Source organism: Oncorhynchus clarkii, chromosome 24 (genome assembly GCF_045791955.1).
Source record: "Oncorhynchus clarkii lewisi isolate Uvic-CL-2024 chromosome 24, UVic_Ocla_1.0, whole genome shotgun sequence".
In the NCBI taxonomy this organism is placed as follows: domain Eukaryota; kingdom Metazoa; phylum Chordata; class Actinopteri; order Salmoniformes; family Salmonidae; genus Oncorhynchus; species Oncorhynchus clarkii.
Window position 1 is genome coordinate 11054864 of NC_092170.1, and position 27983 is coordinate 11082846.

At 41.3% G+C, this 27983-nt stretch overlaps 1 protein-coding gene across 1 annotated transcript; it reads left to right on the plus strand.

Moving 5' to 3' along the window:
- The first annotated feature begins 9 nt into the window (after positions 1 to 9).
- Positions 10 to 27983, plus strand: LOC139382779 (zinc finger FYVE domain-containing protein 1-like). The gene is made up of 12 exons (XM_071126926.1): positions 10 to 285; positions 16109 to 16613; positions 16991 to 17211; positions 17445 to 17551; positions 18140 to 18248; positions 18511 to 18608; positions 18818 to 18935; positions 19297 to 19467; positions 19773 to 19962; positions 20446 to 20544; positions 20801 to 23192; positions 27650 to 27983. Exons 1-11 carry the CDS (start codon positions 10 to 12, stop codon positions 21031 to 21033), a joined length of 2127 nt encoding a protein of 708 aa, XP_070983027.1. The 3' UTR covers positions 21034 to 23192; positions 27650 to 27983.

The following is a 27983-nucleotide window of genomic DNA, read 5'->3' on the forward strand; positions in this document are numbered from 1 at the left end:
CACCACAAGATGGTGCTGCTGCTGAGCATACGACAGAACACTCCTCACGTAACTACGTTGTCTTTTGCGTGCTCCATTGCTGATGGCTCCTACCTCACCAATCCATGTGTTGTATTGTTGTTTTCGGGAGTGGGGGAAGTTTCTATTACCAGGGATGGTTTAATAACAATGTCCGAAGTACTGATGAAAGAAATGGAGGAGGTATCGCTTTGTCACATTAAAACAGAAGATCACCCGGAAAATGGTCGGAGTTTTCTTTTGGTTGATGAACAAGAAAATCTGCAGGTAACGACGTCGGCTTGCTAGCACGCAACTAACGTTAACTGGCTAGGAAGAATGAAAACAAAGTGGTTGGCCAAAGGGTAACATTAGCCAGCTTTCATATTTGTGTTAACAAAATTAAATATGTCACGTTGCCATCCCGTCTTGCACAAGTAACAGCCAACTACGGTGTTAGTTAGCTGTCGTTAACGTTACTCGTTATGTTGACATGGGCCTCGTCGAACCTTACCTTGCTACGGTAGCCAATGAACATATATTTATTGTTAAAATAATATTTAACCTTTATTTATCTCGGCAAGACAGTTAAATAACAAATTATTATTTTACAATACCGGCCAAACCTTCCCCTAACACAGACGACGCTGGGCCAATTGTGCGCCGCACTATGTTGTGATACAGCTCGGGATCGAACCAAGGTCTGTAGTGACGCTTCTAGACCGCTGCGCCACTCGGGAGCCCCGGCTATTATTTTGTATACATTTTTGTCGAAATGGTCGACACGCAGCTAATTTGATAAGACTGATCAAACTTAGCGATGTAACTTTGACTAGCTAGTCATACTTAACGTTAAAGATGGTTGTTTTCAAAAGGGCAGGAGTATTATACCTTGATGTCTGTCACATAGAGAATTATAGAGGCCTCTAGTGACCAAAAGTCAGTTTTGGCATGGGCAGCGCCATTGAGGGCTTCCGCAATTTTAAAGTAGGCAAAGGGTGGGTTGTAGCCTCAATTGCGCTGCCCATGCGGTCACAGACGCTATAATGGCGCAGATATAAATATTAGTCCTCTATCTATCTCTATGGTCTGTCATGACTGGCCTTGTTTCAGTTTCCTTTCAGGAAAGTCCCCAATGAATCAGGCTGTGCAAACGCCACACTCTAGCTGCTTTTAGCAACCCGGGTGTATTTACATACACGTTGCTCCCAGTCTTTTTGGGTTGCACAAAAACAGTCTGCGGGAAGCCAGAAGTTAAGTACAATTACACATTGATTTACTGGACCGGTGGGCATGATGGTTGGTCATTATGACTGGGGGGTATTTGAGACAAAATATTTAAATGATCATATTATTAAACAGACTTTCCAAACATGGGTCTGTTGCAGACTCACTTTTTCTCTGCTTACCTCATGTCAAAGTAAAGTGGGTCCACGTTTGGAAAGTCTGTTTAGTAATACGATTCTTCTTCAGATATTCAGTCTCAAATTCCCCCATCATAATGACCAACCATCCTGCCCACCGGCACTGTCAGTTGAAAGGGAATCGTTTTTAACTTCTGGCTTTCCGTGTACTGTTTTTGTGCAACCCAATACAATTGGGAGCAACACCCAATACAATTGGGAGCTCCAGAAAGCAGCTAGCCACACAAGTCTTGACTGAAGCTAATTAACTCCCTTGTAGGGTTGAGCCTAGCTCTCGAGAGTCCAAGGGTCTATGGCTAGCTACCCAGCCCTTGAGTTCTCAACTGAACACCAGGACCACAGCTGGATCAATGAACTACAATCCCAACGCTTTGTTTTAACATTTAGAAACATTAATAATCCAGTGTGCAATACTGTTTTGGAAACCTATGGAACTTAACTTTCACATGTAGGATAAAGAATCTTTAGATTACGAAAGATGCACCTACTGTATGCAGTTTAGCAAAGTTGCATTATGGAACGCACAGCCATCAGCACCCATCCGAGGTCCTAAACTTCCTTCCCTGTTATGCGCCATTGGGGTCATTTGAAGCGGAAATTTGATGGGAGGAAGTGTAGTCTTGGTTGTTTGAAAGCGGAAATTGGAGGGGAGGAAGTGTAGTCTTGGTTGTTTGAAGCGGAAATTGGAGGGGAGGAAGTGTAGTCTTGGTCGTTTGACGCGGAAATTGGGGGGGGGGTGTAGTCTTGGTTGTTTGAAGCGGAAATTGGAGGGGAGGAAGTGTAGTCTCGTTTGGGGGCGGTGTTTTTACAAATACATCTTCATGTTTTTTGTACATAGTATAGATTGATTTGATTTTATTAGGATCTCTTTTAGTCTTCATTTGGACTAATCTTCCAAGAGTCCTTAAACATTCAAATACAATTTATAATACAATCACATTTTCACCTAACACACTGTTACAAACAGATATAATACACTGTTACAAACAGATATAATACACTGTTACAAACAGATATAATACACTGTTACAAACAGATATAACACACTGTTACAGACAGATATAATACACTGACATATTGACCAGATAAATACTCTAACTCTCTGAAAAGATAGACTGATTATTCATCTACCATACCTTCCAATGTATTTTATTTAAATGGTTCTAAAGTATTGTTTACATTTATATTTTGAAATGTTTCTGGTTTGCTCAGATAAATGATTCCATTTCTTTATTGCTCTAAATCAAAATGTTATTTTGCCGATTTCTCTTTTCTACCTGGATAACACAGATGGTGGACAATCTATTCCTAGCATTTACTGAATGTCTGCCTCTTACCAACTGAATACTGGTGTGAATAGTTTGGCCGTTTTAAGTGGTGTACTTTGTGAAATAAAATAAGCAAATTTTTTTCAATTATCTTGTTGATTAATGACCAACCAAGAGCATTGAGCATGACTGCAACAGAATAACCATATCTCCACCTTAAATCAATCCTTGCTGCTTTGTTCTGAGCAATCTGCAGCCTCCTAATTTAACTTGCTGATGCATTTCCCCAGACCACAGGACAGTAGTTCATCTGACTCCAAATTAATGCTTGGGTTGTTTGACCACAGAACAGTAGTTCACCTGACTCCCAATTAATGCTTGGGTTGTTTGCTTAAGAATCTTTCCCGGTAATTGTTTAGCCATGGTTCCGATCATGCATGCAGTTTTAATTTGTTTTATTACATAGATGAGTTATTTGAAACCACCATGATGATAAGCAGTTGTTTAGCTGCACCCCTAGTAGTTTGGTTTCTGCCACTTCCTCAATTTGTACTTCCTCATACTTAATTGTATCCCATACTGTGTTGGCCTTTTCCTGGTGGAACAGACCAACATAACCTTGGTTTTCTTGGTGTTCAAAACAAGTTTGTTCCGGCAAACCCACACCCTGATATTTCCCTGAACTACTAGTAGAGCTTGTTGTACTGATTTGTCTTGCAGTATAAATTGTAGAATCTGCAAATATAGTAGCTTGAGTTTCAGATAAGGCATAAGGAAGGTCTTTGGTGTGTATATATATTAAGTAAAAAAGTGACTCAAGGCAGCTGCCCTGCGGTATTCCACAGTTTAAAGCATGAGGGGAAGAAAACGACCCATTGATATAGGTGGACTGTTTCCTGTCAGTTAGATTTGACTGTACTCAATTCAATGCTGCCTTCTTAAACCCATAATGCAATCATTTTGTCAAAATTATTGAATGATCCACTAAATCAAATGCTGCATTAAAATCTAAAAATAGTACACCCACAAACCTGCCATTATCCATAGCAAGGAGCCACTTGTCAACCAATGCAGTGGTAGTGGAATGGTTTTTGTGATAAGCATGCTGTTTCGCTGTAATCAGATTACTATTTTTCATGTACTCCCATATGTCTACTCACAATACCCTCCAATATATTACTGAGTGAAAGGAGTAGACTAATTGGTCGACTATTAGCAGGAGTAATGGGTTCTTTGCTTTCTTTCGGGATTGTACACAGTTTAGCATTCTTCCATGCATTTTCCAGTGACCAATTAAATATCTATTTCAGTAGAGCTGCAATCTGGGGAGCAGCATAGCAGTTTTTTAAATCCCTAAAATCATAACCTGTAGATTTTCCATCGGTTAATGACTTCAATAGGTTTAACACCTCCTCTACTGACACCATTTGTAGGCTAAAATAGCAGTTTGTTTTGGTCATAATATGATCATCAATCCATTGGACAATAGCTTGTTTGGAAGAATGAGTGTTTACGTTATTATGCCAGGTGCACCGGTTTGAGTGAGTCAAGAACTACAACGCTGCTGGGTTTTTCACGCTCAACGGTTTCCCATGTGTATCAAGAATGGTCCACCACCCGAAGGACATCCAGCCAACTTGACACATCTTGTAGAGTCCAGGAAGGGGTGAATTTGAAATGCCTAAACTATCCTATTAAACGTTCCAGGTGTCTTGGTATCCTAGCAAGAAACCATGTAATTCTAGCAATGCTCCGAGAAACACACCTGCTCCAAAAGGGCTCATAGAATAAAGAACCATTTGTACAAACTGGCTGCTTTTTCATCATCCCCAAACTAAACTTAAGGTGTAATCATAATGATACATAAGAAACCATCTTGTGTAAAGAGGAAGACCAAGAAGGCAGAATCACTTTCCTTAAATGTATCCACAATGGAAAGAAAATGCCCTTTTATTAATGTGTACGCTCCAAATTCATATGATCCTACGTTTTTTTAATTCTCATTCTCTGAACAGCATATTGTTAGAATTAGCTGAATTCCATCTGGTTATTGGGACAGACAGGAATGACATGTGGGACAAATCTAATATGAATAACTTCAATCCACACGCAACCAAGGCTCTCCAGCATATAGTCTCTGATTACAACTTCATTGATTCCTGACGAGCACATATTCCTAAGACAAAAGAGTACGCTTTATAGTCACAGGCGTAAATCATTCTCACAAATCTATTTCATACTACTATCTACAACCCGAGTTTCTTTAAGAAAATAGAAATTCGACATAAGAGCTTGTCTGACCACTACACTTACGACTGCCAACTTCAAATTTCAGTGTCTCGTAAAAGAGCTGATGGCTTTTTCAATGTTTCATTACTACAAAATCCTACATTCAATTTGTGATCCCCTGGACATCGAGGGGACTCCCACCTATGCTGTTAGGTCCCCCAATGTCGTGGGGGTCGGCTCCAGTATTCCTTCCATGCATCTAGATACCATCTGTGGTCACCTTTGCCATAACCTCGAGAGAGGACAGACCAGAACAACAGTTTTAGTTTAGGGCATTTCTGATTCATGAAATCCAGACAAATTATTCACTGTATGACAAATGATTACTGCTTCCAATATTCTTAACACAAATGTCTAAGACAAATATCAATGAGAATAACGACACACAGGGGAAACCATTTTTTTCCCCTCCCAAATTGGCTTACACTCCCCTATCATCTTGGCGATCTCACTGCGGAGTTACAGGGTCAGGGAGTTAGAGGGCCAATCCTTAGGGAGAAATCCAGACCATCCAGCAGACCCAATCTGCTGAGATTGGTATTGACACAAGACAAAAGCAAAGAAAACAAAACAAGAACAGCAATACACTTCTTCATATATCACTCGAGGGGGGAAAACTTAAGTCCATTTGGAGTAACTGTCAACCATTAACAACATATCTTCATTTTAGTTTCAGGCATGTGAAGAAAATCTATTTGCATATTTACAAAGGGGCCCCAGGGGACTAGTTATTCCCCATTTAGACACATGACTCACATCGTGATTCATGTGTCCCAAAAAAACAAGGAAATAATTGTATCCCATAAGGTAATGGTAAAATAGACTAGAGACAAGTGTCCCTCATTCAGGGGGAGCGCGCTCTCTCTGTCCTTCTCGTGGTCTGAATCACACGCAGGGCTATTGCTACATTATAAACGTCTTCCTAGTTATTAGTGTTTACATAGCCCATTTAATTGTCTCTGGTCTTTCTAGTGAGGGTGCTCAGGCCTCACCAGAAAGTCAGAACAGAGGTCTGAGGTCATTCAATCCCATTAAGTGAGTGTTTCTTTCCCTGTACTTCAGACATTATTTAACATTCCAAACATTTTGTGTACCAGGTTTACATTGGGTTTTTCAGTACATTTCTTATCAAGATAATTTACATGTGTGCAGCCAAAACTCTGACAATAGACACTTCAGAAAATTGCATTTGTGTGCCCTTTAAAGTGCATCCTTTCTAACCTGTGAAAAATCCACTAAAAATAAAGACCCCACACAATAAATCAGTATTAACACCACTAACAAATACACTGCTCAAAAAAATAAAGGGAACACAAAAATAACATCCTAGATCTGAATGAATGAAATATTCTTATTAAATACTTTTTTTCTTTACATAGTTGAATGTGCTGACAACAAAATCACACAAAAATTATCAATGGAAATCAAATTTATCAACCCATGGAGGTCTGGATTTGGAGTCACACTCAAAATTAAAGTAAAAAACCACACTACAGGCTAATCCAACTTTGATGTAATGTCCTTAAAACAAGTCAAAATGATGAGGTGGCTCCTGATGAGGTGGCGGATGGTCTCCTGAGGGATCTCCCAGACCTGGACTAAAGCATCCGCCAACTCCTGGACAGTCTGTTGGTGGATGGAGCGAGACAGGATGTCCCAGATGTGCTCAATTGGATTCAGGTCTGGGGAACGGGCGGGCCAGTCCATAGCATCAATGCCTTCCTCTTGCAGGAACTGCTGACACTCCAGCCACATGAGGTCTAGCATTGTCTTGCATTAGGAGGAACCCAGGGCCAACCGCACCAGCATATGGTCTCACAAGGGGTCTGAGGATCTCATCTTGGTACCTAATAGCAGTCAGGCTACCTCTGGCGAGCACATAGAGGGCCGTGCGGCCCCCCAAAGAAATGCCACCCCACACCATGACTGACCCACCGCCAAACCGGTCATGCTGGAGGATGTTGCAGGCAGCAGAACGTTCTCCACGGCGTCTCCAGACTGCCACGTTTGTCACATGTGCTCAGTGTGAACTTGCTTTCATCTGTGAAGAGCACAGGGCGCCAGTGGCGAATTTGCCAATCTTGGTGTTCTCTGGCAAATGCCAAACGTCCTGCACGGTGTTGGGCTGTAAGCACAACTCCCACCTGTGGACGTCGGGCCCTCATACCACCCTCATGGAGTCTGTTTCTGACCATTTGAGCAGACACATGCACATTTGTGGCCTGCTGGAGGTCATTTTGCAGGGCTCTGGCAGTGCTCCTCCTGCTCCTCCTTGCACAAAGGCGGAGGAAGCGGTCCTGCTGTTGGGTTGTTGCCCTCCTACGGCCTCCTCCACGTCTACTGATGTACTGGCCTGTCTCCTGGTAGCGCCTCCATGCTCTGGACACTACGCTGACAGACACAGCAAACCTTCTTGCCACAGCTCGCATTGATGTGCCATCCTGGATGAGCTGCACTACCTGAGCCACTTGTGTGGGTTGTAGACTCCGTCCCATGCTACCACTAGAGTGAAAGCACCGCCAGCATTCAAAAGTGACCACAACATCAGCCAGGAAGCATAGGAACTGAGAAGTGGTCTGGTCACCTGCAGAACCACTCCTTTATTGGGGGTGTCTTGCTAATTGCCTATAATTTCCACCTGTTGTCTATTCCATTTGCACATCAGCATGTGAAATTTATTGTCAATCAGTGTTGCTTCCTAAGTGGACAGTTTGATTTCACAGAAGTGTGATTGACTTGGAGTTACATTGTGTTGTTTAAGTGTTCCCTTTATTTTTTTGAGCAGTGTATTAATTAACAGGTGGGTTGTGTGTGGGTGCTAAAAACAAACAAAATTGTGAGGCCTTACTTATTTTGGAAGCTCCCTTAACAGCCAGATTCATGTACCTTTTATACTAACTGTCTGCCTCAGAAAGCATTTCAAAGGGAGAGATACAGAATAATTGGTCAACTCATCAGAACTTGGAAGTGGACATTCCATAAATCCCGGAAGAAAATAAACATGTACTTAGTTTACACATGTTAATCAGTCCTAAAAAAATCGTAATCTTATTTGAGTTTACTGCGTCTTTGTCATGAAGTCTTGATAAAACCATGCATATACAGAATGCATACTTCAGACATGTCAGATGACAGTGTCCCGTTAAGCGGAACAGCCACCTTCTAAAGTAAACAATCCCAGAGCCCCTGTTTTGTAACCTTCTCTTTTTGACCTGTTGCATTGACATATGTCCCTGTAAACCCAACTAGTCAAAATATGAAACCTGTTTAACAAATATGCTTCAAAGAGTTCAAATATACCTTCAAAGAGTTGGTGCTGGGTTATCAGCTCAATATTCAGTACTAAAAACATTTGCTTGGATCTACTTCAATTCTGGACACAGTTTCACATAATGGAAACAGAATATTTTTTTAGATGACATTACCTTCTTGCTTAAATCATTTGTGTTACCCAAACTGTATAATTGAGTAATAATACTTTGGAAATGGTCAAAAACATCTCTTATTCAATGATTCATACCTCTGTTCCAAATGTCCCACTGAGTCCCTTACAGCCTGATAGCCATCAGTACTCACTGAACTCAATCTGTTTCACAGGAAACGTATCTCTAACCCAAACACCAGATGATGGCCTCTAATTTAATATCAATCCCAATGCTCAATCCCTCTGTTCATCATGTGACCTTGTATTGAAACATTATTTCTTCAAATTACTAAGACATTGCATTATTAGAGTGCTATCAGAAAGCCAATCACCATTCACTTTGTTACTTTCACTAGTCTCCATATCTGTTTCCCTCGACTAGGACTCCCTTCTTCTCAATAGGAAGACCTTCTCAATCACTACTGTTAATACACTTGGATCACTCTCAATGTTCTGCTTTTCCCCCTATTGCAAGGTTTAAAACAAAACAAACATGATAACTTTCTCCATTGTTTTAATTTTAGTCTAACATAACAATTACCTCTTAATATTTATTACCAATATCTGTTGGATATTCACTTTTTGCTTCACGTGTATTCATGTTATTTTAAGATTAACATGTAATGCGCTGAGTTTATAAATTACATCTGCCAATTCAGAAGGGAAGAGATACATTTTGGAGGGAGCTTTCTTTTTTTATTTTGAGACTAGAGTCTCTTTCTGGGGTCAACTTTCATAATAACTGGGATGGCACTGTCTATCAGTCCCCTATAGATGGCATGCTCTGTCCATACTAAGTCTCTACCTATCATGTTAAACTCTAGTAACCCATGATGCATTGATACATTGTTACTTTATCAAATCTAGTAACCCATTATACTATTAATTTCTCTTAATACTTTTTAGACCACATACGTACGTTTACGGGTGGTGTGCAAGTTGTATATTATTATGCTTTTTTTGTATTGTTGCTTCATCAGATCTCTAGTAACCCATTATACTCTTCATATGGTACTTTATCTCTAGTAACCCATTATACTCTTCATATGTTACTTTATCTCTAGTAACCCATTATACTCTTCATATGGTACTTTATCTCTAGTAACCCATTATACTCTTCATATGGTACTTTATCTCTAGTAACCCATTATACTCTTCATATGTTACTTTATCTCTAGTAACCCATTATACTCTTCATATGTTACTTTATCTCTAGTAACCCATTATACTCTTCATATGGTACTTTATCTCTAGTAACCCATTATACTCTTCATATGTTACTTTATCTCTAGTAACCCATTATACTCTTCATATGGTACTTTATCTCTAGTAACCCATTATACTCTTCATATGTTACTATATCTCTAGTAACCAATTATACTCTTCATATGTTACTTTATCTCTAGTAACCCATTATACTCTTCATATGGTACTTTATCTCTAGTAACCCATTATACTCTTCATATGTTACTTTATCTCTAGTAACCCATTATACTCTTCATATGGTACTTTATCTCTAGTAACCCATTATACTCTTCATATGTTACTTTATCTCTAGTAACCCATTATACTCTTCATATGGTACTTTATCTCTAGTAACCCATTATACTCTTCATATGTTACTTTATCTCTAGTAACCCATTATACTCTTCATATGGTACTTTATCTCTAGTAACCCATTATACTCTTCATATGGTACTTTATCTCTAGTAACCCATTATACTCTTCATATGTTACTTTATCTCTAGTAACCCATTATACTCTTCATATGTTACTTTATCTCTAGTAACCCATTATACTCTTCATATGTTACTATATCTCTAGTAACCAATTATACTCTTCATATGTTACTATATCTCTAGTAACCAATTATACTCTTCATATGTTACTTTATCTCTAGTAACCCATTATACTCTTCATATGGTACTTTATCTCTAGTAACCCATTATACTCTTCATATGTTACTTTATCTCTAGTAACCCATTATACTCTTCATATGGTACTTTATCTCTAGTAACCCATTATACTCTTCATATGTTACTTTATCTCTAGAAACCAATTATACTCTTCATATGGTACTTTATCTCTAGTAACCCATTATACTCTTCATATGGTACTTTATCTCTAGTAACCCATTATACTCTTCATATGTTACTTTATCTCTAGTAACCCATTATACTCTTCATATGGTACTTTATCTCTAGTAACCCATTATACTCTTCATATGTTACTTTATCTCTAGTAACCAATTATACTCTTCATATGGTACTTTATCTCTAGTAACCCATTATACTCTTCATATGGTACTTTATCTCTAGTAACCCATTATACTCTTCATATGTTACTATATCTCTAGTAACCAATTATACTCTTCATATGTTACTATATCTCTAGTAACCAATTATACTCTTCATATGTTACTTTATCTCTAGTAACCCATTATACTCTTCATATGGTACTTTATCTCTAGTAACCCATTATACTCTTCATATGTTACTTTATCTCTAGTAACCCATTATACTCTTCATATGGTACTTTATCTCTAGTAACCCATTATACTCTTCATATGTTACTTTATCTCTAGTAACCAATTATACTCTTCATATGGTACTTTATCTCTAGTAACCCATTATACTCTTCATATGTTACTTTATCTCTAGTAACCCATTATACTCTTCATATGGTACTTTATCTCTAGTAACCCATTATACTCTTCATATGGTACTTTATCTCTAGTAACCCATTATACTCTTCATATGGTACTTTATCTCTAGTAACCCATTATACTCTTCATATGGTACTTTATCTCTAGTAACCCATTATACTCTTCATATGGTACTTTATCTCTAGTAACCCATTATACTCTTCATATGTTACTTTATCTCTAGTAACCAATTATACTCTTCATATGGTACTTTATCTCTAGTAACCCATTATACTCTTCATATGTTACTTTTCTCTAGTAACCCATTATACTCTTCATATGTTACTTTATCTCTAGTAACCCATTATACTCTTCATATGTTACTTTATCTCTAGTAACCCATTATACTCTTCATATGTTACTTTATCTCTAGTAACCCATTATACTCTTCATATGGTACTTTATCTCTAGTAACCCATTATACTCTTCATATGGTACTTTATCTCTAGTAACCCATTATACTCTTCATATGGTACTTTATCTCTAGTAACCCATTATACTCTTCATATGTTACTTTTCTCTAGTAACCCATTATACTCTTCATATGTTACTTTATCTCTAGTAACCCATTATACTCTTCATATGTCAATTGTAGTAAAAGCATATTCGGGAATAGTACTTTATCCTTTCATATCTCCACATACATAACGTTACTGATGAGACATGTTATCCTCGTTACTAATGAGACTTGTTATCCTCGATTGAGATCCTGAGATGTTATCCTCTACCTGTAGACCCGAAGGGCGGTGGTGGACTTAGGTTTTTACATCCACACCACCCCATGTGCATCTTCAATGATTCATAAATGCCTAAAATAACAATAACACCTCATGCTATTATCAGTGGTTCAGACCACATAGAAAAGTCTATCGTTGCATCCTATGCACCACGGTTATCTTGCCGCTACTTCCTCTATATATTCATAAAACACCCCATGCTCAATAACACCTCGTGCTAGTAGTCCCAGACTACGATGGGTGGTGGTGGACAAAACCCCTAGATAACAGAACTGTCGATAATGTTATAGATCGAAAAACTCAGCTCACACAGAACTGGTTGGGGTATTCATTCAGACCTCTTTCACACCGGAGCTAGTCCCCTGACACCGGAGCTAGTCTCCTGATAGCTCTCATTCCCTCTTATTATCCATATTTCATCAGTTTAATATCCAAATTTCAATCAATCAGATTAACACGTCCTTTACACACTCACACAACTTCAACATTCACTTAGTACTATTCCCAAACACACTCGATAATCTCCCGTATTACCCCATGTGCATCTTCAATGATTCTCTGTCGTTACTTCTTATGCACCACATGTATCTTTCACATACATATATAATAAGACCACATGCTATTAGTAATGGCTGCAGACCACATAGACACTTCTCTTATAAATGCCTACAGACAGCTGTCAGTGGGGCTTTCCATGGTACCGTTACGCCCTCGCTCTAGTCTTCTTATAAGACTAGTGAATAGCCTTCTCCTATAAGACTATGGGTACCTTTTTATGTGTTACTCCCCTTAATTAGGTTTCCATAATTTATTTGAATTTTGTATACCATTTTTTTTAAATTGACTTACTGAATTTCAGAAGATATGTCCCTCAATTGTTCACAGATGATATCTCCCCCTGTGCAGTTCACAGTAAGGGTCTGGTCTGGCTGGGTCCTTGTCGTCTTTTGGTCAGACAGGAATTTTCATAAAATGCGCTACCGGTTTTCCTCGCAGACCCTCACTGGAAAGCTCCACATGCAAAGTCAATCATACAGTTTGTGACGCCAAATTGAAGGATATTCCATGTGATAAATTGCCAAGAAACTGAAGGTCTTGTACAGTGCAAACTGGCCCTAACCAGAATAGCAAGAAGAGTGGGAGGCCCCGGTGCACAACTGGGCAAGAGGACAAGTACATTAGTGTCTAGTTTGAGAAACAGACGCCTCACAAGTCCTCAACTGGCAGCTTCATTAAATAGTATCCGCAAAACACCAGTCTCATTGTCAACAGTGAAGAGGCGACTCTGGGATGCTGGCTTTCTAGTCAGAGTTGCAAAGAAAAAGCCAAATCTCAGACTGGACAATAAAAATAAAAGATTAAGATGGGCAAAAGAACACAGACACTGGACAGAGGAACTATGCCTAGAAGGCCAGCATCCCGGAGTCGCCTCTTCACTGTTGACATTGAGACTGGTGTTTTGTGGGTACTATTTAATGAAGCCTCTTGCTCAGTTGTTCACCGGGGCCTCCCACTCCTCTTTCTATTCTTGTTAGAGCCAGTTTGCGCTGTTCTTTGAAGGGAGTAGTACACAGCGTTTTACGAGAACATAAGTTTCTTGGCAATTTCTTGGCAGCTTCAGAAGAAAGTTCTTTGTTTTTGGCCATTTTGAGCTTGTAATCGAACCCACAAATGCTGATGGCTCCAGATACTCAACTCGTCTAAAGAAGGACAGTTTTATTGCTTCTTTAATCAGAACAACAGTTTTCAGCTGTGCTAACATAATTGCAAAATGGTTATCTAATGATCAATTGGCCTTTTTAAAATGATGAACTTGGATTAGCTAACACAACGTGCCATTGGAACACAGGAGTGATGGTTGCTGATAATGGGCCTCTGTACGCCTATGTAGATATTCCATTAAAAAATCTGCCATTTCCAGCTACAATTGTCATTTAAAACATTAACCATGTCTATCTACACTGTATTTCTGATCAATTTGATGTTATTTTAATGGACAAAAAAATGAGCTTTTCTTTCAAAAACATGGACATTTCTAAGTGACCCCAAACTTTTGAACGTTAGTGTATATGGTAATGTAAATGACTCAGGATAAAATAAAACAATTTATAAAAAGGGAAAGACGTAGGAGGACTCTCCGAACCAAACTTTAAATTGTATTTCCGCCCCATCATAAATTGGTTTAGACATAATTCTTCTTCCCCCCTGGCTAAGTATAGAGAGAAATATGGTGTCTCCTATTACCCTGGAAGAAGTGGTCTTCACTGATATACAGTATCCCTTAAATAATGAAAACTACCCTCAAGGCTTATTATTGAAAAGCAATGTAACTGGGAATGAAAATGGCATGCCCATACTCCAATATTTCACAATAATGTCTTGTTATCTGGAAGGTGGCCTTTTGCCCCCCCCCCCCAATGGTCCAAATGTGGAATCCCCATACCCTTACTGATATCATGGACAGCAAGGGTTTGAGAACATTCCAAAATGTAAAAGATAAATACACATTACCAGGCAACTCCTTTTTTCTATATTCACGATTTCCTTTTTTTCTTATGGAATCCCTTTGGAAATCCAACTACTGAACCATCCAATGATGGGATTTATAAATAAATGATCTGGGCTCCTGAAAGGACTGATCTCTAAAATATATAGAAGCAACTTTTGGAAAGGTCATTCTGGGATAGCCATTAAAGTATGGTCCACAGATCTAATTGAATCTGGACAACTCTTTAACTGGAATAGAATATGGATAAATATGACCTTTGCACCCCGTAAACCGAACCATCAACTTATACATTTTAAGTTTGTTCGTAGACTGTATTTAACACCAAGGAAACGTTTAACGTTGAAATTGGCCCCAACTGTTCACTGTGTCCCCTACACCAGGTAAGCACATTCCTTCATATGATATGGGAGTGCCCTGCAGTTATATGCTTCTAGGGCAAAGGAAAAAATATATCTATATATATTTTTTTTTTAGAAGTGCATGAATTTAAATATTCAATGCTTTGAATATGTTATGTTACTTAATGATAATAGCCCCTTGAATCTCTCAATAAATCGTAGAAGATTACCACTTGCAGGCAGCACTGCTGGTGTGGGCGGCATGGTTTCTGGTTGGGGAGGGAAGATACGGGAGGAGGGATGGGGGACTGAGGGATGCAACAGGTTGTGGTGATCATTATATGCATTTCTTTGTTTTTTGTACCTGTAACCCCCATCCCCCCTTCAACAACAAAAAAGTAAAAGGGGGTCACAAACATTAAAATAAACTTTCCTCAACCAGGGCTCTACGCTGACCTTTTTTACAGGGAGCACGTGTGTGCCTGTTGAAAAATGCAGGAGCACACAAAGAAATTAGGAATGCAAAGACATATATTTTAAGTAACAAGACATTTTCTTTGTAGTAATGGTGCAAGCATGACGGGCATGGCACCTGGGCTGCGGTACAGTGAAGTAATCATTTGCAACAATTATAATCTGTGTGATGTTTTTTCTAGGTGCACTGATGGTCTTAAATTCAAATTCCAGGTCGCACAGCAAAAAAATGTGTTGCATATGCGATTCAAATTGTTATACCTGTAGAGCCCTGTAAACTGCATACAGTAAGTATCTTTTGGATAAGGAAAATTATTGCTCGCTTATATGAATGTTAAATTCCAATTACAAATGTTTTAAAAACTGCAACGCGTGTAAGGTGTATTTGCATTTAGACAGAGGATTTGGGTATCATCGGAGCATCGGGACATTTTTCCTCACAAGGATAAAGGGGATGTTCAATGGCTCATTGTAATGAAATGCAATTTGAGTCATGAATAAGGGTAAGGTTGAGCCCTGAGCCTACTTGTCAGTGTAAAGTGACCTTTGATAACACAATTGTTAGGCCAAATGCTAATGTAGGAGCCATTTTGTCCTATTTATGTGGTTGTTCTTACCCTGCTCACCATTAACACATTGGAACTAAAATATGTACCTACGGCAATTACATCTGCATGTATTCTCTCCATACCTATCTGCTTCCATACTTCCTGGTTACCTGTCTGCCTATACATGTAACCCATGACCCAAATCGATATAGTGCCCTCTACTGTTCACATTAAGTGGAATAAAGATAGACAAACTATATACACAACACAACAACCACATAAGTAAGCCTAAATTGCTCCTACAGGAAAAGTAATTTGACATGTATTTGACAACATAACATCCTATAGCTAACTATAACATAACTTGATCTCCCATCCTCTCCACCATTAACCCAGGTCCATGATGAGGCTCAGTTCCTGGAGAGGCTGGGCTGCGGGGACATGCTGGGCGTCAAGGTCCTCTCCATCTTCGGCAACACGGGCGACGGCAAGTCCCACACCCTCAACCACATCCTGTTTGGCGGGGATACTGTGTTCTACACCTCCAAAGCCCCCAGCTCCTGCACAGTGGGCGTGTGGGCCGCCTTTGACCCCGTGCTGGGCCTGGTGGCTCTGGACACAGAGGGCCTGCTGGGGGCGGCGGCCAACCAGAACCAGCGCTTGCGTCTGCTGCTGAAGGTGCTGGCCGTATCGGACGTGGTGGTGTACCGCACGCGGGCCGAGAGGCTGCACAACGACATGTTCCAGTTCCTAAGCAGCGCCTCAGGGGCCTACCTGAAGCACTTCACCCCCGAGCTGCGTGCCCTCTCCAGCCGCTGTGGCATGGACGTTCCCCTCTCCTCCCTGGGGCCCGCGGTCATCGTGTTCCAGGAGACCACCCACACCCAGCTACTGGGCCATGGTATGTACAGGAGAGGCCCAGTCACTAACATGCACCACATGCAATCATATGTTTCTATACATGCGTTACACAACAATTTGCTCATGAGTTGTGTTAGACAACACATTGTGGAATGGTTAGATTATGCTGTCATGTTGTTTCAGACTCATTTGCCCAAAGTAATTGCACCTTGGGGATAAATAACATTCAATAAAAAAAGTAATTGAACAACAACACGCTAACATATTATTTCAATTCAGAATCACACCCAGCCATTACACTGGGTGAGACACACCCACAGATACAACTACTTAAGTCACACATACTACACTATTTACTCAACAGTCAGTTGGGTGTGTGAACTCAACCCATGACGTTGTCCTACTTTGTCCCCACAGAGCGAACAGATGTCCCTGGCTATGCAGACACTCAGCTCCAGAGGCGCTTCCATGACCTGGGCCTGGGTACCGAGGCCTTCAGCTCAGTGCAGTACGTGGGCACCCAGACCATCACTCCATCGACCAACTACTCTCTGCTCCTGGAGGCTGTACGCCAGCAAGTCAGGAACACAGCCACCCGATCGCCCCGCCAACCGGCCATCGTCTTCAGCGCTCTGCAGGTCTGTGTGTGTTTATCTCTTTGCATTGTTGCATAATTCATTTGTTTGATAGACAGGTAATGCTGGTACTAGCTAATGGTCATGGGAATTATGTGCTTGTCTGGGTAAATAGGCCTTTCCAAAAACCAACCAATGAATGTTTGTTTTGTTTGTTTTGACCTCATGACCCTGCTTGGCTCCTCCCCATCCATCCCCTGGGCCTCACCTCTCTCTCCTTCTCCCCTCCTCTCCAGGCCCTGAGTGACAGGTTCTGTGGGGAGATCTTAGACAACAAAATCCCCCTCTACTCCTTCTTCCCTGACGAATACTTCACCTGCTCTTCAGTCTGCCTCAGCTGCAAGTAAGTGACTTCCCTGCGTCTGCTGCATGTATCTGCTCAGAGTAACTTTATCACATGAATCAAAACTAAATGGGGAGGGACTAACCTGCATTTGTCCAATTGAAGCGCTCGTTTTCATTGCAAACCATTTTCCATGTTTTGCCACAGTGTGCACTGATGAATGGTGTATTCACCTGCTCCACGTGAGCAGGTAGTGCTAGGATATGTGTCCCTCCCAGATGGGTTGCCACAAAGGAAGCATAAAAGTCTGTTTGTCCTATGTATATCATACATATCTACGAGTTTTCATGATGTACAGCGTCTTTTTTTAACTTGGGAAATTTGAGCTAGATCAGAAGCCGAATTTTCCCTAAACACACTGATTGGTGTTCATATCCAGAAATAGACATTGGTTTAACAGGCTCTCACTGCTTGAGTATGAAGCCTTGTTTGTCACCGTTATAAATGATGTTATGATGCACGTCTAACATCTTGTGCCGCTAGGAGAAAAGGAGCGACGCCTTTTGGCCATCCGCCAACATGGCAGGTGATCAGACATGTTAAGTATGTGATGGATGGATTCATTGTCCTTGTTTTCTTTCTCCTCAGTATCCGCTGTAAGAACGGGATGAACCATCTCAGAGACAGAGTCCCTCACCTGGCAGACGGACTGTGTCAGTACGCTCACCAGTACAACAACAAGGTCCTCATCTGCAAGGTAAGACATTTCACATATGGTCTGTGATGGGACGTAAGAGAGAAAGATACATTTAGTTGGGTTGGAAGCAATATAGACTTATTAATGTGATCTGAAAAGAAAATGGACAAGAAAGTGTTCTTCTATATATGATATAGGATGGAATCCTGTGGAGATATTGTTGAACAATTTGTCGTACTAGCAAATGCATGAACCAAGGGTATGAAGCTAGCATTAATCATACGTTGTGTGCGCTCTCCCTGATCTGGTCCTACCCACACAGCGGTGCTATGAGGGTGGCAGGGAGGTTATTGTCATTCCTAAAACCTCAGCCTCCACAGACAACCCCTGGTTTGGGTTGGCAAAGTACGCCTGGTCTGGGTGAGTTGTTTAAGTAATCTGGACTCTTTGCAGACACACACACACACACACACACACACTTACTTTTTGATGGTATTAAAGATGTCCCTTTCAACCATCCAGTCAATGAAGTACCAGTCATTCACAGATACATAGTATCCACTCTGCCATCTAAGCCAATGCACTATATATTTCCTTCCACTCTCTCCACGGTGCACCTGCCCTGCCAGGTATGTCCTGGAGTGTGGCAGCTGTGGCATCATCTACCGCAGCCGTCAGTACTGGCTGGGCAACCAGGACCCAGAGAGCGGCGTGGTGCGGCCCGATGTCAAACACGTCTGGGAGGGGGTGAGCTGAGCCGCCTGGTCCTAAACACCCCTCATTGTACTGGCAGGAACTTCGGAGAAACAGTCACTCAAGCTCAATTGAAGTGTCAGTGAGAATGTTTAGGGGCATTTGCGACTGAACTGGTTGGAATTTATATGCAAAGTGTCTGGCATATATTTAACTTTCAAAGTATGTCCGCTATCAAAGGTTAATGAAGATAATGTTACTTGCACTGGCAACAACAACACTGCACTTCAATGGTTCATGGTCATCATCATCAATTATGAATGGATGAATACACACTGCCAACATAGATATCAAATACATTCAAAGGTGACCTCCCTCTCCTTCTGACCGTTGCTCTCTCTGTCTCTATGTCCAGTCTGAGGCCTTCCTGACAGACCACCAGAATGCGGCGCAGAGGGTGCTGGATGGGATGAACTTTGTGATCCAGTCTGTGTCGGAGTACAGCACGGGCCCCACCAAGGCTGTCACGTCCTGGCTCACTGACCAGGTGGCCCCGCTCTATTGGAGACCCAACACGGACATCACCGTGAGTCATCACTCTCACAGCATCATCGAACCAGCAACACACTCACAGGCTTTTTGAACAGATAGCAGAGCCCTAAGAATAGCTGTTTTTATTAAGGTGATCGACCCAGTGCCCAAATACCAAAAGGACGCCGCATTAATTCTAAACCCAATATATCATCATTATAGTGAGGAAAACCAACAAATGGCTGTTTTAATTCTCAGATGTGGCACTGAACAGAGTTGTTTGGTATGGTTGTGAGTGTATAGTTCTGACTACGGGCTCTTGACATTCTAATCTTATTGTGCTCTGTGCCTGTCCCCCAGGTGTGTCACTGCTGTAAGAAGCCCTTTGAGGAGGCAGAGAGGAAGCACCACTGTCGTTGGTGTGGCGAGGGCTTCTGCCAGGCCTGCTCCACCCGCAGGATGCCCGTACCTGAGAGGGGCTGGGGAAGCACCCCCGTCCGGGTCTGTGATGCCTGCCACCGCCAGGGAGGGACCGACACCACCAACCAGGGTCAGGGTGCCAGCTAATGTTTTAGGATCAGTGTTGGGCCATGGATGTTAATGTAAAACCTGATGCTACCTCCAACTTAGTCTGATTCAGGGTCAGTTTTTAGTCAAATGTATTATTATTATTTTGTAATGAATGAATGGGACAATGAATGAGGGACGCGTCCTAAATGGTGCCCAGTTCCTTTTTACACTGAACTATTGACCGAGGGCGGCCATTCTGGCTCGGACAATGCTTACTCGCCGAAGACTTACCATCTTACTTTACTTACTTGGACCCATTGGGCTCTGGCCAAAAGTAGTACACTAGCAAAGAGAATAGGGTTCAGTTTGGGAGACAACCAAGGTGTTTGATGTGAATAGTAAGTGTTCATTCATGTCTCCCTCAACGACTCCTCTCAAGGGACTTTCTCGTCAAATAGAGGTTAAAAGAACATGTTTTCCAGTGATCCTGATGGCTCTGTTGGTCTCTCTTCGTGTCCTGTAGTGTCTGTGGTGGAGCCGCGGGGGCTGATGGCCCGCAGGTTGACAGAGGTGGCCCAGTCTACTCTAGACATGGTCACCACTGCAGTGGACTACCCTCTGTGTGAGTACGGCTAGCGTCATGTTGGGGCCAGCGTCGTGTTTGAGAAACGCATCACAAATAAATGTCTCTGTGTATTCACAAAAACACTTGGGAAAAAACTTCACACCAGGTACCATAGACATTTTACCGCATATGCAGACAGAAATCCACAAGATACAACATTTAATATTATATTCACAAAGATTATAGTCTTTATCCTCTGCTCTGACTGTCAATAAACAGCTATTTATGTATCTCGCTCTCCTCCATGTTCCAGGCTTTGTGAAGGGAGTGGCCCGGCCTGACTACTGGACCCCCGACCAGCAGATTGTGCAGTGCCATAAGTGCAGAAAAGCTTTCACCCCCAGTATGTCCAAGCACCACTGCCGGGCATGTGGCCAGGGTGTCTGCAGCGGTTGCTCCTCAAAGAGCCGCCCAGTGCCCTCCCGTGGCTGGGACCATCCTGTCCGCGTCTGTGACGACTGCGCCAGCCACAAGGGCAGCCTGTGAGGTCAGGGCAGAGACCAGGGATACTGTGCTACTAGGTATCTGAAATCTAGTGAGACGCCAAGGCACACCACATTTTGCTTATCTCTGTCTCTCTATGCACTATGAGCCACTGACCTTTTTAAGAGAAAAATACCCAATCCAGGTGACCCCTGCCCTATGGGGAAGGCACTCGAGTGTGATGTGCTGAAGAAGCACTCTAAACATGGGACTGCCTCATCTGATATCGACTGCCTAAAAACCAAGAACTAAACTAGCGGGATCAATAACTGGACTTCTGACAACTGGAAAGCTGTGACAGTTGTAAATGACTGAGTAAACCTCCTCCAAACAACCCACTGTTTGCACTGAAAGACATTAGCCCGACAACTTTTCTGTTTGCACACAGATCTCTACTTGCGACCGGGAAGAATCTTAATATTATTCTTACCTGTTGGGAGTGGCTGAACATTGATGAGTTAGGTTAAGTTTTAATTCGGCTGTGGGCTTGTAGTGGCCAGCCAAGCCTTTGCCTCAGACCCCACCAAGGAGTATAACAGCCCTGTAACCTGACAGAGGAGACACATGAAGTGACATCACAACATGCTCTTCCTCCCCGAATGTGATCTCGGGCAGTGTGCCATGGTTTTGAGTTGATGCACAAGGCAGGAAAATGAATAAATATGTGACATGCAGACATTCCAGTTGACATTAGTGCCCCTTTTCACACCGTCTTGCTGACCCCATCCATACTGTGCTGGCTCACGTATTTTCCTTTAACATTGTCCTTTCCAGCATGGTTCCAGCAACTAGGGTGGATTATTAACCAGGTCAGTACTGCTGGGCTCGGCTCACTAGTGTGAAAGGGGTATAGTATCTTAACAGGTGGGCACTTTTGTGATCCAGTGATGTTTTGAAACAAGCACATTATTTTTAATAAATACTGAGGGTTTAGTTAGTGAAAAGGCACAAGAGGCAGTGCTGTATCATGAATACAGTCAAAGGTAAATGGCGTTGTTCGGCCCGACGCTAGAACGGAGTCGACTTATTTGCCTGTGACTATTCATGATACAGCACTGCCTTGCATGCCTTATTGTTTTTAGAAATCTGTTACCAACATATTAAAATAACAATGAATTACATATTTTCATTGACTTTATTTGATAAGTAAATTCATAAAATGACATTATTCTACCAGGAGATATAGAGCGGACAAAAATCTGGTTGTTCTTTTGGTCATGTTGCTACAGATGCGACCTAGTCGTTAAATATTTTTGCATAGTTGCTATGCAATAAGATGGTCATCAGTTCTACTAAACAAAATGGTTGCTATGCAAGCAGGATAACTTTCGTGTCACTAGCTAGCCAACTTCAGCTCAGTCAAGTCAAACATTGAACCTGGAATGACCGTACACTAGCTACATTTTCGTTTTCTATTGGCATTTACTTGGATTTGTTCATGATAATGGCTTTGATGCGTGATTTCGCCTAGCTCAGAAAAGGTTGTCTCGTCTGGTCACAGAGAAATTGAAGAGTTAAACATTGTTTCCGAGGTTGGACAAGCAGACAGCGAGGTTTATATTAACCCGCTATACCAAAATATATGCTAGTCTGGAAGCAAGGGGAAATAATGTGCGAGTTGAGATAAAGACGAGATGATTCGGACAGGAACATGTCATGATGGAACTGTTATCAGGCATCCAGGATCCAAACAACCAGTTTAATTATTAGAATTATTAGCTAGTGTAATTGTTGGAAGAAATCTCAAATTGAATCGCTTGCTTATGTAAAGCACAGATTATTTGCATTTGCAGTAATATCGTCTATCCAGTATCCATTGATGTGACTGTTGATTGTAGCTATTGATGTTAGCCGAATTAAAAAGGCAATTTCATTTCTCCATCAGATTTTATTATCTTTATCGAGTACTGGATCCTATAATACTTGCCTTCTGTATAGTCATAACCAATTGTTGTTTTATGCAATGCGTATATACTATGAGATTCTGGGTATATGACAATCTTGATTTTTTTTTTTTTTTTAAATCAGTCTTCTCTGAATTTGAATTACCTGAAGCCATCCCACTGGGCACACTCTGGTTGAATCAACGTCATTTGTCAACCTATTGTGACGTGGAATGTATGTGGAAAACATGTGGATTTCCACAAAGTCATCAACCAGGGGCCTGTTGCACAAAACTAGGATAAGGGATTAAGCCAGGATATCTTGGTGATCCTGGCTCAATTGATCCGTAATCCGGTTGCACTAAAGATGGATAGGGGGCAGGAGGATATGTTATGGTATAAATTACCATGGAGATTTATTCTGTGGAGCTAGCCTGCTCCAGACCAGGCTAAATTCCAGGATCTATTTAATCTCATCCCTAATGTCAGTCAGCAGTCACCACAAATGGAAACCAATAGTTATTTCACTGCTCACTATACATTGTTATCACATATAACTAGACCCACTGTTATTTAAACGTTTGTGATCATTAATTTCAATGATTTTGGATAAAAAATGATTTTTAGATGATGTTGCTATCATTAGATAATTTACAGTTTCCCATAGACTATAAGGCTATATATAAAATGCTAGAATATTAGGGCCACAGAGGGGAAAAAAAACACAAGTCATAATATTGTAACCAGTTGTTTTAAAGGAGGACAGTTGTTAAAATGACAGATGTGGGGCATTTCGTGAAATTGTACTTCAGTATGGTTTCATAAACAAAGACATGCTGATGTGCCAGAATATTAAGTATCACATTGTCATAAGTATCAAAACTGTAAAAACAATATGTAGCTTTTCTGCAGAAAGAACCAGCCTCATAAATTTATGACTTTATCCTTTTTCTTCAGTGTGGCCCTAGTACTCTGTCATATAAACAAATACACATTCCATATGAATATAAAAACACAATGTGTAACATTATGTTCCTTTATTGAATAAGGACAAAACAAAGCAGGTAAACCATCAGCTCCTTTCAAAACTGAAGTCACAGTGACTCTACAAGATGGAAAGCACAGAATCTAAGCATATTATACAAAATGATACATATACAGACCTTTGAATGTGTATAACACACCCTGCATGTCTGCACACTAAAATAAATGCAGGACAAATCCATACACATCAACTGAACAGACAAATGAATGGATGCAGTAGCCTCCCTGCAGCCTTGTATTACACACAGTATACCGCACAAACATCATAAGAGGCCAAATTCGTCAAAAAACGAACCCAAAAAAACCCAAATTCCTCTGCCACCGCAGGACATATTTAACCAAAATTGAAAGCACACATACTAACTAAAATAATTCAACACATATTGGTCCCTCAGCAGCCGACCACTGTCGTCATCAGGGAAGATTGCCGGATTGTCCCAGTCCATGGCTGGTGGCACTCTGGGGGCCCTCTCCTTCCTCAGGCAGGCCACATTGTGAAGGACAGCACAAGCCACAGTAATATCACATGCCCTAACAGGGCTGACCCTTAATTTGTGAAGGCAGTGAAAGCGTGCCTTCAGGAGGCCAAAGGTCATTTCAACTCTGGCCCTGGTCCTGGCATGGGCATGGTTGTAGGCCTGCTGTGCTTCCTGGGGGTCTGTGAAAGGTGTCAGGAGAAAAGGCTGGCAGCCATACCCCCTGTCTCCCAGCAACACACCAGAGAATTCACCTGTCAACACAAAATCTCATCATTACTACCTCATAAACACAGTGATATTCTTGACACAGCCATGATGGTTATAAATAGGGGTTGTGTGGCTTACCTTGTGATAGGCACTGATAGATTTCAGAGGCCCGAAAGATTCTGGAGTCATGGACTGAGCCAGGCCATTTTGCCACAACATTGCTGATCACACAGTCAGCATTGCAGACCATCTGAAATCATAAGATGAGGAATATTACACCAATCAATGCACATCACTGGCAATGCAGAGTGTTCGTCAATGGACAATATCAAAAAGTTATGTTCACCTGAACATTAATGCTGTGAAAGGATTTCCTATTCACAAAATCGGCCTCATGGGCACCTGAGGGGGCTTTTATCCTTATGTGTGTGCAGTCCACTGCACCAATGACATTGGGGAAACCTGTCACACAAAGTAATGAGTATCCTACTATGTGTTAACAGTTGTCCTGTAATTTGTAGATCCTCTTACCTGCAATCCTATAGAACTCCTCTTTGATGTCACAGAGTCTTCTGTGGCCAGGGAAGGAGATGAAGACATCTGCTAATGCTTTGATAGCCAGACACACACTCCTTATTGTGCGGCAAATTGTGGCCTTGTTCAGCTGTTCTGCATCCCCCACTGAGTACAGGAAGGCTCCACTAGCAAAAAAGCGCAAGGCCACACAAACCATTTGCTCCACACTCAGTGCATGGCTCCGTGCAGTGCGGTGCTTAATCCTGGGACCCAGTAGTCTGCATAGATACCTGATGCCATCTGCAGAAAACCTGTATCTTTCATATAGATGGTCATCAGGGAAGGCCAGTGGGTCCAACCGGTCCCTGAAGACCCTTTCTCACCTGAAGGCTCTCCTCAGCACAAGTGCTTCTTCATCCACCACATCTCGCACGAATGGGCATGCCATTGTCAGAGCAGAAAGGAACACACAATTTTGGGCCTTCATATAGGCTAGTGGCCACACCTGGTGCTGGGGGGGGTGGGCAAAAGAGGGCGATGCCTTATAACGATGACTTGGTTGTACTGATTGCTGGGAAAATAAAAAAAACCTTAGAAAGATGCCACCGTCCTGTGTGCTCACAATAAGAGCTCATATGTCATGGCTCACTTGACTTTACGAGAATATACCTAATTTTAATTTTGAGCTGTGTCATCTTCTTGGAGCTGGGGGAGGAAAGAAAAATAATGATTAATACATTTGTGTTACAGTTAGCATACAGTGTACATTGAAGGCATATCTCACCTCCCTCTCAAGTTTTTTTATTTCAAGGTCCAGTTTCCTAATTGTCCTCTTTTTTATTTCGAACTCCAGTGCAAGATTTTCCATCTTTTTCTTCTTGTACTGAATGTCTATGTCTGCCAGTTCTATTTGGCACCGGAGGTGGTTGCCATACAACTTTCTGATAGCTTGTGAGCTCTGTGAACACAATACAATTAGCGCAGCTGGAATTTGGCAGGATGTGGTGTCCTTTTATTAATACGCACTATGTTGCCAGGCTGGTTTTCCCACTGTATAGCATCTGGGTCCTGTAAAAGAAATTAGATTTTTTGATTTTGATGAGGACTCCTCACCATTGTAGAGTAAATAGTACTTTCACAGTCTTAACATGATACCTCATGCCTTCTGGAATCCAGAGAGATGGTCTCCTCCTCATCATCGTCTCCATCATGTGCTGTTGCTGCTGCACTGGGGCCTTCACCCTATCACATTTAATCGGATTCATATTGAAGCTAGTAGACAAGACATGCCAGGCCTACAGTATGCCTTTGATGGAGTACTCACTGGATCAGCATCGTCTGGTGCTTGTGCTGGTGGCTCTAACAGGAACACAGTGCTGCCAGACACTGCAAGGCAATAGGTAAACCAAAGTCAGACAGTCCAAATTGATTCAATATGAATGTGGTTGTATCCCATGTAGAGATGGAAGGACATACCTTGAATGAAGCGGGTGGCATCTTGGGAGGAACCTATGCTCGTCTCTTTCCCCCCAGGGATCCCCTCTAAGACGGGCCTGCCTTTATTTAGCTCCAAGGCCATGTCCTCTGCTGGGGTAAGGTCAGCCTTTGGTGACCCACCACCCGTGCCTTGTCTGTGGGTATTCTTTTTCACTGCTAAAACAGTACAGACAATGTGTGAGCAGGCACCTTCTGGGTACAATATATGCTTGTGCTTTGTTAAATATTAGTCAGGGACCATACCATTCTGCAGAATGTTCTTGTATTTGATTTTGACCTGCTGCCATGTCCGTTTTGGCCCGTTCATGTTTAATCTACACACACACACACACACACACACACACACTTAATGGAGTCACACTGCAAAAAATTACTTGGTATTTTTGTCTTGTTTTCAGTAAAAATATCAAAAATTTTATCATAGCTTTATACAGTGTGATGGAGTTACTTTACACAATTTCACTCATATCTGCAGTGCATTTCAATAAAAAAAATTAACCGTTTCATAATTACAGTACAACTGCATTTTTGGAGATGTGAATTAAATATTTGAATTGTAATTGTGATGTTTCAGCGGAGCGGTGAGTGTGTAATTGTGCACTACTTACGCATTCAGGCGGTCTGCAATACTTTGCCACGCTTTTTCTCTTTGCTTTATCACTGTGGCGGTGTTGCCTTTCTTCTTAATTATATCTTTTACCTCCTCGTATGCCTCCATGAGGATTTGTGCTTCCGACGGGGAAAAGTACGCGGCTCTAGTTGCCATGGTAAATCAGTTAATCTGTGATCTGTGGCGGGGTCTATTTGAGTGAGCCGTGAGCGCGCACCTATCCAGGATTGGTTTCACCTGGCTTAATGAATCCGTGTCTGCTCATCCTGGCTTGGTCTTTGTGCAACCAATTAAGCCTGGACGCACATGTTTTGGCTTCATTGAGCTCAGCTGAGTCATTTATCCCGGATGTCTTAATTCTACTTTTGTGCAACAGGCCCCAGTACTGTTCATCTCATTTCAACCAGCATAGTAAACATTGAAATTAGGGTAAAACTTAAATACAATTACTTAACCTGACTAACAGGTTGTTACATCAATTGAATTACAACATAATCATCAGAACTATGTTTATGTTGAAAGTGCGTTGAAAATTCCACATCCTGTATTCCATATACAGTATATTTTTTGTGGTTGAAATTAAGTAGAATTTCATATTTGATTAGATGTTTTATTTTATCTTGTTTAAATGTTGATACTAAAATGGTATATTTGAATCAACGTCATTATGTCAATGTCATCCCATCAACCTAAATAAAGAGGTATGTTGAAATACAA

What these genes read in the sequence shown, in the direction of transcription:
- LOC139382779 (XM_071126926.1), top strand. Translation starts at nt 10, where the DNA reads ATGGTGCTGCTGCTGAGCATACGACAGAACACTCCTCACGTAACTACG. An exon ending in GACCGACACCACCAACCAGG is followed by an intron (nt 19,963 to 20,445) that starts GTCAGGGTGCCA and finishes CGTGTCCTGTAG; the next exon opens with TGTCTGTGGTGGAGCCGCGG. An exon ending in TGCAGTGGACTACCCTCTGT is followed by an intron (nt 20,545 to 20,800) that starts GTGAGTACGGCT and finishes TCCATGTTCCAG; the next exon opens with GCTTTGTGAAGGGAGTGGCC.